We start from the raw sequence: 10,747 nt of genomic DNA on the forward strand, positions 1-10,747 counted from the left end.
GCCTCCAGCTTTGTTGTTCTTTCTTAAGATTGCTTTGACCGTATGGGTCTTTTGTGGTTCTCTACAAGTTGTAGGACTGGTTGTTCTTTTTCTATGGAAAATGCCATTGGACTTTTGATTGAGATTGCATTGAGTTTGTATGGTTTTGGTAGTGTGGACATTTTAATGCTGTTACTCTTCCATTCTGTGAGCACCGAATATCTTTCCATTTATTTGTGTCTTCTGTTTGTTTCATCTGTGTCTTAGAGTTTTCAGTGTACCGTTCTTTCACCTCCTTGGTTGAGTTTTTCTGTAGGTATTCTTGGGATCTATCCCAGAGATGCAAGGTTGGTTAGTTCAACATCCACAAGCGAAACTATGTGAAACACCGCATTAACAATATGAAGTATAAAAATCTTATGATCACCTCAAATAGATGTAGAAAAGCATTTGACAAAATGCAACATCTGTTTATGATAAAAACTCTTAAAAAGTGGGTATAAAGGGAATGTACCTCAACATAATAAAGGCAGTATATGACAAACCCACAGCTAAAATCACACTCAATGTAGAAAAGCTAAAAGCTTTTCCTCTAAGATCAGGAACAGGACAACAATGTGAACTCTCACCACTTTGATGCAGCATAGTACTGGAATAGCAGTCAGACAAGAAAAAGAGTTAAAAGGCATCCAAGTCAAAAAGGAAGAAGTTAAAAAAAAAAACCCGTCACTATTTGCATATAACATAATATAGAGAAAACCATGAAGATTCCACCAAAAAACTGTCGGAACAGACAAATTTAGTAAAGATGTATGACACAAAATCAATGTACAAAAGTCTGTTGAATTTCTTTACACTTAAACTATCAGAGAAATTTAAAAAAAAATCCCATTTACAGTTGCATCAAAAAGAATAAAATACGGGCACCTGGCTGGCTCAGTCAGTTAAGCGTCTGCCTTTGGCTTCGGTCATGATCCCAGGGTCCTGGGGTGGAGCCCCGAATTGGGCTCTCTGCTCAGCAGGGAGTCTGCTTCTTCCTCTCCCTCTGCCCCTCCCCCCAACTTGTACTCTTGTTTTCTCTCTCAAATAAATAAATAAATAAAATCTTTAAGAAAAAAAAGAAGAATTGCGTGCTCTACCAACTGAGCGATCCAGGGGCCCCAGTCCTTAGTATTTCTCTGTTATCAGTTGTAATGTCTCCTGTTTTATTTCTGACATTGTTTGAGTCCTCTCTTTTTTTCTTGGTGACTGTGCACAGGTTTGTTATGAACTTTTTTTGGGACAGATATTTATAGCAGCATTTTTCATGATAGCCAGTGGGTGGAAATAACCCACATGTCCGTCAGTGGACAAAATAGATAAACGTAATGTGGTATATCTATAAAATGGTATAGAGTTCAGCCATAAAAGGAATAAAGTATTGATATATTCTAGGACTTGGGGGTCCCTTGAAACTGTTAAATGAAAGAAGTCGATTATAAATGTCTGTGTGTTATAGGGGCACGTGGGTGGCTCAGTTGGCTAAGCTTCTGATTCTTGATTTCAGCTCAGGCCTTGATCTCAGGGTCATGAATTCAGGCCCTGCGTTGCGGGCTCTGGGTGGCTCAGTCAGGTGGACTGAATCCTTCTCTTGGTCTCACATAGGGTTGTGATCTCGGGGTGGTAGAATCGAGCCCTGGGTAGGGCTCTGCATGAAGCATATGGTTGGCTTGGTATTCTCTCTCTTCCTCTGCCCCTCCCCTTCTTGTGCCCGTGTTCCCTCTTTCCCTCCCTTGCACCCGCTCTTTGTCTCTCAAAAATAAATAAATAAAACCTTTAAAAAAAAATAAAAATGTCTATGTATTACATGTTTCCTTTCATATGGAAATCTGGAACAAGCAAGTATGTAGACACTGAAAGTAAATTAGTGGTTGCTTATGGCTGGACAAGGGATGGATGGGAGTGATAGGGAGGGCCAAAAAGGTGATGGCTTAAGGATATAGGGTTTTAGGGTTTTTTCACTGAAATATAGTTGACGTGAAACATTTTATTAGTTTCATGTATACATTATGATTTTACGTATGTACCAACATTGCCACAGTAAGTATTTGTGAAATGTTTTTATTTTTCTTGGGTATATACATGTTTTAATTTCTCTTAGATATAGTTTGTATGATAAATAAAATATATTTATAGTATGAATATGGTCTATTACTCTTTCAAACACCTACCTGTATTTATTTCAAATTCGTACGATTCTTTTTTTTCAGCGAGTACTGAGCCATCAAGATGATACAGCTTTGCTAAAAGCATACATTGTTGAATGGCGAAAATTCTTTACACAGTGCGATATTTTACCGAAGCCTTTTTGTCAGTTGGAGATTACTTTAATGGGTAAACAAGGCAGCAATAAAAAATCAACTGTAGAAGACAGTATTGTTCGAAAAGTAAGTTAATTGTTGCATTTTTTACCTTAATCGTGTTCAGAAAGAGGCTGATTTTACAACTTTAGAAAGTAATTCAGATTTTAAGTGGGTTTTTCTACTTGATGTATAAATTCCTTATCGACTCTTGCTGGGTTTTACTGAATACTACTAACTTTCTTCCATCCACGTTTAGCTGCATTCCTCTTTCCTTATGTCATGTGGTGTTAAGTTGTGGATCTGTGTCCTCAGACATTACTCCCTTGCTTTCTCCTTTTCCTGGTTTTATCTTCAATATTCTATTTCCTACTTTGTATTGCCTGTAAATTACTTCTTTCCTCTTTCAAAAATCTCTCGTTAGGTTACCTTCTTGTATCTTTGTGTTTAATTGTGGCTAAACTGTTGTTATCTACATGATATTCTTTTTACTTGATTCCAGTTATCATGAACTCATTATGTACTGTGTTCATTTTCATATTTTTGCATGGTTTCTAGTTAGAAGCTCTGTGTCCAGTAATCCCTCGTGATTTAATGTAAAGAACTCAGCTCTGAAAGTGGAATCCCTGGTTTTTTTTTCAACTCTTCAATCACTAATGACCTAAACTCTCTGTCCTCATTTCTCATATGTATTTCTGCTTCTGAGAATCAAGTGGAAACATAGATTTGAAAAGGAAAAAAGTGAAAAGTGCCTCTTGGACTTTGAGCAACTTGCTCCTTGCTGTGATGGTTATAGCAACAAAGTCAGGCATTCAAATAGTGGCATAGGCATTCCTGCCCCTTCCCAGCTCTAAACTTTGTGCTGATGTGGACAGGGATGCCATGAATTTAGACACCCAGTGGTTCTCCAGTGGTAGAAATAACTGTAGTGTGAGAAATTATCCCCTTCCCCCCAAAAAGAGAAAGAGAAATACTTCTAGATGCTTTTTAATTTGCAGTTTCATAATCTTGTCCTCTCTTGTTTTTCTGTGATTCTTTCAATTTATACCATTCCCTACTGATTACAGGAATCAGCATCATTTAATGATTAAGAACATAGATTCTGGGACCATACCTGTTGGAGTCACATCCCAGTGTTGCCATTTATGAGCTGTATAAGTGTGGGGAAGCTAGCTTTCCTCTCAGTGTCCCAGGTTCTACATTTCTAAAAAGGGAGATAACAGTACTGATTTATCGGTTTTGAGGATTAAATGAGTTATTTGTGAAAAGCCCATAGAGCCGTGCTGGGTGTGTAGTGAATGTCGCATACCTGCTCTTGTTATTATTGATGCTGGTGCTGTTGTCGTTAATACATTTTCTGTATCTGACACAGTTTCTTGGAATGATAATACATATGGCTGTGTATGTAACATTGCCATCATTTAAGTGGAGCATCTGTCAGGTGCATTTGTGTGTTTTTTTTAAAGGTCCAGTATCACACAGGTTTTCATTTGGTGCTTTTTGCACTTATTGTGTGTTTATACAAACATGTATATGAGCGTTCCAAACACCAGTATTGCTGAAATTTAACCTTGTATTTATAGGAGAGGGTAACCTTTAACATGTATTGTTATATTTAATTTTTACAACAATCACTTGAAATTTGTATTATTGTTTGTACTATTTTACAGATGGGAAATCCAATAAATAAGTTAACATTTAACCAAACTTAAACACACTCATTCCGTGAAGTATTCAAGTGAATATAGGCCTAAGAATTTGATTTCCTTTTTTAGTATTTCTAGTTAAAATTTTTTGTGTGTCTGTATGATACCTGGTATATTAATAATTGAGATGACTGCATATTTCTTTTTTTCCTAGCTCATGCTTGATACATGGAACGAGTCCATCTTTTCAAATATAAAAAACAGACTCCAAGACAGTGCGATGAAGCTGGTACATGCAGAAAGACTAGGAGAAGCTTTTGATTCTCAGCTGGTCATTGGAGTAAGAGAGTCCTATGGTATGTTCTGAACTTTTATGATCATAATTTTTTTCTGGAAATTCTGCGACCGTTGCAGAATATAGTGCCATCGGAGTTTTGTGTGCTATGCGATAGTCATGTCTACTTTTGGTGCCAGGTGTTTTGAAGAGCCCACAGAAGGTAGTAAATCTCTTCAAGGAAATACGGGAAAAAAAATCCATATTCCTGTGATTAATATTGGTTTTCTCCATCTCATTTATTTCTTGGCTGGTGAATCCTTTCAGTGACCTAAATTAGAGAGATGTAGATTTGAATCGATAGCTCAGAAAAGGTGGTAACTGGTTTTGTACTTCTGTTTTCAGGAAGTACATTTATTCCATGTACACATTCCTCTCTGAACTTTTCAGTGTCTGACCACGATACTCTGATTTGTTCTTTAAATCAGATACACTGTTTTCTCTGAGAATACTCCTCCTCCCGCTTTACTTGTCGCTCATCCGCATTCTGTTTGCTGGCGGAGGCCTTCCCTGATTCCCAGACTAGGTCAGGTCCCTCTCACGTGGCTTCATAGTCCCGGTGCCTCCCTCTCATCACTTTAGTTCACTGTGTACTTGACACCGTATATCTACTGAACGTAGAACGTGGGCACTGAGAATGCCTCGGTAAGAATTTTTTGTATTAATGAACCTTCAGCTGTCTTCGATTGGCTTTCTCTGTTGCCCCCATATTTCTTGAGGTATCAAAGTCTTTAGGCTTTCGTTACCCATGTTGTTGAAATTTATTCCTTCTTATTTCAACTACTGTCAGTTTATACTGTGTAAACTCTGCTTCTGGACTTTGAAACAGTCTTCTTACAGTGATCTTAGCACTATCATTTAACCCACATACTGTTCACAAGGTGAACTTTTAAGTACAATTTTGTTATTATTTTTCTTGGCATTTAGTGGTACACCATGCTTGAATCAGGAGAGCTGAGGCTCTCCTCAACTACGCCTAACTTCCCATTCTACCTTGTTTTCTATTAACCTTACAGTCCACTCAGACAACCTGGTCATTTTACCTTGACTTGGCCTTGTGACTTCTTCCCAATGTTTACTTCTTTTACTAGCTTCTGTGTAAACTCTAGTTTTTCTTTAGACTTATCTCAAATCCCCTCTCGGCTGTGAATGGTTTCTTGACCATCTAGTTGGAAGTCATTCTCTTTCCTATTCAGAAATACAATAGACCATGTTATCTGTACTGTTTGTCACTTTAGTGCTTTATGTGTTACCTACAGAGAAGGATTTTGTCTTGTATAATTATGTTCTCCTGAGCATTGTCATAGTCCCTTGCACATAATGACTCCTCACTATTTATTTCATTTTTTGTACTCAAAATACTGATTTAAAGTGTAATTAGAGTAAAATTTTATTTTCTGTTTTTCAGTTAACCTTTGTTCTAATCCCGAGGATAAGCTTCAAATTTATAGGGACAATTTTGAGAAGGCATACTTGGATTCAACAGAGAGATTTTATAGAACACAGGCACCCTCGTATTTACAACAAAATGGTGTACAGAATTATATGAAATATGTAAGTCAGAACTTAGTCTGTGTGATCATTTGAGCTGTTCTCTTGATATTCTTAAAAGTGATTGCTATTTTGCTTCTGGGCAGGCAGATGCTAAATTAAAAGAAGAAGAAAAACGAGCACTACGTTATTTAGAAACAAGACGGGAATGTAACTCTGTTGAAGCAGTAAGTAACTGTGTGATCGTGTATTCTTTGAGATTATTTCAAGTACAGGTGCCCAGGGATGGCAAATATGTGATGCAAGTATTCTTACTCATCCTTCTCACGCCTCTGACCAACATGACTAATGCATTTAGTACCCTTGCCCCGTGCCCGAGCACAGCTGCAGAAGGCCCCTTACTCAGAACTCAGTCCTTGTTCTTGTGAGCTGATGTGCAAGATGAGATCTGTTTGCCATCCCTGCTCTGACTTCATTACGTTTAATGTACTTAATTTTTAAAGTCTCCTTGTATTATGTTTTATGTGCATCTGTAGTTAACCGTTTCAGTGATTTTCATGTTGCAAGTAAAATATGCTCCCTAGAGATACAGTTGATTCTTGTTATTCACAGTGATTTTGTTCCATAAAGTGACTGTGAACACTGAATTAGTGAGTACTGATCAAATCATTACTTCTAGGGGATATTTATTCCTATTATGGGAAGATGTTTTCAAACTTGTCATGAGATAAAATATTACTTGATCAGGGAACATCAGTCTTTATATTATTTTTTTGTTTTTCTTTATACTGTAAGTTCCTCAAAAAACAAACAAAACTGATCAGAGATAGTAGCCATGTTACAATATCTGTCCTGAGCGTTTTCTTACAGAGAATGACCTAAATGTGCCATAGTAAGGAAAACAGCAGTCAAGTTCGTGAGAGTCTTAGAAATTGCTCACATGTAGCAGTGATACTTCCTCTAATTCCCTTCAGTCTTTGGAGCCTAGGAACTGGATTTAGATTTACATTCAAGGGGCCAACATTCCTGTTTGCCTGTGACCAAACATTTTCCAGCCCTGGATGGATTTATTTATTTCTTAATTTATTTGCTCCTGACTTTTCTTCGGCTCTTCCGTCTTGAATGATAGTCGTGTTAATGCCTTGTTCAGAAAACAGGCTGAGTTGAATTTTTCCCCCCTTGGCTTTTTGTTTTGTTTTGTTTTCTGTTTTTCTTGCTTTACGTGATGTACAGTGTATTTCCTCTTGTAGTAGTTAAATAACTTTCATATTGGCCAGAAAAGAGGGCTAATTTCATGGTTGTTTATAGAAATTTTCTGTAGAAATTTAAAGCCAGGCTTGGACTTCATCCAGAATGCAGGGAAGGCCGTTGAATGTTTTTTAAGCAAGTGTGCCATGCTCAGAGTTATCCCCCAGGGAGATTAATCTGGTAATGGTATGAAAGATGAGTTGGAATGGAAAAGAGAGAAGAGTAGAAGGTTGGAGGTTTTTGCAATAATTCATGCAAGGGTTTAGGAGTACCACGTAGATGATAGCAACGGGGACGTAGCTGAGAGAGTAGAGAGAAAAAGACTTCCTAGAGGTGGAACATGGTGTCATATGGATGGGGCTAAATGTTAAAGGGAGCGGAGTCAGTAGTGTTGCCAAGGCTTTGGCCTGGGGGAATTCATTGCTACGGGTGGTTGGGGGGAAAAGTAAGTCTCAGTCCTATGGAAGAAATAGGAGTTAGTGTGAGGAGTTCGAGTTGATGGATGTGCCCGTAGCATCTGGCTGGGAATGTTGCAGTTCCGTAAGATAGAATTGTTGTTTTTCTCCTCTAGTTTATACAACTTAGTTGTATCATATTTATATGAAGCCTAAGGAGTTCAACTATAGATGTCTAAGAATAAGAGAAAGCAAGAAAAAGATGATGAGAATGGTAGATAATCAGCTGCACATGATAGTTGGTATAGAGCAAGTAAGCCTCCCTTTCTACTTCATGTATTTTTTTTTTTTAAGATTTTTATTTATTATTTGAGAGAGAGCGAAAGCAAGAGAGATCACAGAGGGAGAGGGAGAAGCAGACTCGCCGCTGAGTGGAGAACCCAATGTGGGGCTTGATGCCCGAACCCTGGGATCATGATCCCAGCCGAAGGCAGAAACTTAACCAACTGAGCCACCCAGGCGCCCCTCCCTTTCTACTTCAAAATGCGCGCGCACATGCACACGGAATAAAGTTAAAATAGAAGATGTGAATTTACTTTTCCACAATTACCAAATAGTGTGAGCATCTCATCAAGCTAAAGGACTTTAGGGTTCAAAGATAAGTTTTTCGTTACAGTTTTCAACAGAGAGACCCTAAGTGTAATACAGCATGCTTCCAAAGAAACTGTACTTTATTTGGGATGTGGGAGGTCTTTTGTGTGGTTTGTTTTTATTTTGTTTCGATTTTCTGCTTATTTTTAAAAATGAACTCTTGACTCAAGTAATAAGGTATATACAGAAAAGTGCACGGAAATCTCAGGTATGCATTATCACAAAGTGAACATACCTATAAAATCACCGTAACAATAATGACCAGCAATTCGGAAATCATCCATCATGCCCTCTCCAAATTAGTCTAACCATCTTTTTCTTCAAAGGTTATTGCTCTCTTAACTTTTAATGACGTAGATTAATAGGCAGTTTGTACAGCAATATTTGGTACAGAGGAGAAATCAAGTACCAGAACTGTGGGATTAATTTTAACATTGGGAATTTCAGATTTAATGAAGATGTATTGTTGTTTATATACCTCATTGAGCTAAGGCCCTTATACTGTGTACGTAACATTTATTATATATTTGTTAATTTATAGTTTCTGTTTTCAAAGAGAAATGATATATGTTAAAATGAAGTATGTTGTGATGGAAGGAACAGTAAACCAAAAAATCACCAAATCCTGATATAAATAAAGTATAAACAGCATTATTTGAATAGCTAGTAAGAAACAAATCACTTTCCATACTGTAAACTATTCGGAACAGACTTATTGCCCTAAATTCTCTGAGAAGAATTATCAGCCATCAGAACATGCAATGGTATGTACTTAACCTGTTAGACTGTTCTTATTAATGGAGGACAATTACAGCATAGGGAAAATATATTTTACTGTGAACAGTCATTTCATATGGGGCTATACTGTAATGCACACCAGAATTTAAGATTAAAGTATGTATGTTTTTGGCATTTATGTTTTTCTCTGTAAATTAGCAAATTATTGTCATTAATCAATTACCTTCTTTGTATTTAGTTAGTATAAATCAATATCAATTTTTTCAACATGACTAGTTTTTTTTATATATGCAGAGAAACAAGTTTTTGGACCTGTATTGTGTATAGTAGAGAAAATCTCACCTAGGTAGTATCCAGTTGTGAGGCCAGGCCGCCTAAAGGTCATATGAACATCTCAAGTAATGTTACTACAGTACTTAGCAGCTCCCTGGATTCTTTCATTGTTATCAGAGTTTTGTTATCTTGGATATTCCAAGCAGCTGATAACATCATTTGCAAGTAATGATGCTTTTGCCTCTCTAATATTAATATTTCCTATTTCCTTCAATAGACTCGATCTATTAGTAGTTAATTTTGGGAAAGATGTTAAATATGGGGGATCCTTGCTTCTTCAGTCTTTGATGGGAATGCTTCCACATTTTCATCATTAAGCGTGGTGTTGGATTTTGGCATGATGTATGCATTTTGTTATGTTAAGAAACTATTCATTTATTCTTCTTTTATAAAGAGTATTATTAAAAATGTATATACTTTAGTCCCAAAGCCAGTATGTTATTTAATGGAGAAACGAGTCATTTCCACTAAGATCTTGAACAAGGCGAGGATGCCCACTATTTCTGCTGCTATTTAGCATTGTATAAGAGGTATTAGCCTCTGCAGTTAGACTGGAGACATCAATTGGAGATATGAGAATGGGTGAGCAGAAGTAAAACTCTCAGTTTGGAGATGATATGATAGTATATTTGGAAAACTCCAGACAACGATAAAACTAACTCAAACAATAAAGCAATTCAGTAAGGTAGTAGGATATTCAATTAACATGCAAAAACCAACAGTCTTCTTATACACAAATAATAAACAGGATATAATGTTAAGGAAAACATCACTTATGGTATTAACAAAGAAAATTAAACACTTGGGAATAAATCTAACAAGAAATATATGAGACCTGTAAGAGGAAAACTTTTTAAACATTCAAAAAACACAGAAGTAAACTCAAAAAAGTGGAAAGACGTCCCTTGTTCTTAAATTCTGTGGCTTAGAATTATAAAGATGTCACTTCTTCCCTAAATGAATTTATAAATTCACTGTAATGCCAATGAAAATATTAACAACTATTTAATGAAGTTAAGACAAGTCGATGTGTGGGGGGCCTGGGTGGCTCAGTTGTTAAGTGTCTGCCTTCGGCTCAGGGCGTGATCCCAGCGTTCCGGGATTGAGCCCCACATCAGGCTTCTCTACTGGGAGCCTGCTTCTTTCTCTCCCACTCCCCCTGTTTGTGTTTCCTCTCTCACTGACTGTCNTCTATCTCTGTCGAATAAATAAATAAAATCTTAAAAAAAAAAAAAAAGACAAGTTGATGTGAAAGTTTGTGTGGAAAAATAAACATGGAAGAATAGCCAGGAAAACACTGGAAAAGAAAAACTGTGAGTAGAAAGCCCTACCAGATATTAAGACATCCTCCATAAAATAGTGTGGTAATTGTGCATGAATGGATAGGGGACCAGTGAGATGGAGTAGACAGTCCAGAATTTTATGAGACAAAGGTTGGATCTCAAATCACTGGGGATAAAGATAGACTTAGAAGATGGTGATGGGACAACGCAGTAGCCATTTGGAAAAAGATGAGTTTGTATATTACAGCATTCAGAAGAGTAAACACCAAATAGGTCAAGGATTGAAATGCTAAACATGAAATCATATAGG

The 10,747-nt window shown here is 36.9% G+C and overlaps 1 protein-coding gene across 1 annotated transcript in view; it reads left to right on the forward strand.

The window, feature by feature from the left end:
• CUL5 (cullin 5) overlaps positions 1–10,747 on the forward strand; it is a 55,817-nt gene that overhangs the window by 3,743 nt on the left and 41,327 nt on the right. The window contains exons 3-6 of the mRNA XM_034665617.1: positions 2,229–2,405; positions 4,179–4,320; positions 5,707–5,852; positions 5,936–6,016. Coding sequence (XP_034521508.1) covers positions 2,229–2,405; positions 4,179–4,320; positions 5,707–5,852; positions 5,936–6,016 — 546 coding nt within the window. The remainder of the gene's footprint in view (positions 1–2,228; positions 2,406–4,178; positions 4,321–5,706; positions 5,853–5,935; positions 6,017–10,747) is intronic.

This window comes from Ailuropoda melanoleuca, chromosome 8, assembly GCF_002007445.2.
Source record: "Ailuropoda melanoleuca isolate Jingjing chromosome 8, ASM200744v2, whole genome shotgun sequence".
Classification (NCBI taxonomy): Eukaryota; Metazoa; Chordata; class Mammalia; order Carnivora; family Ursidae; genus Ailuropoda; species Ailuropoda melanoleuca.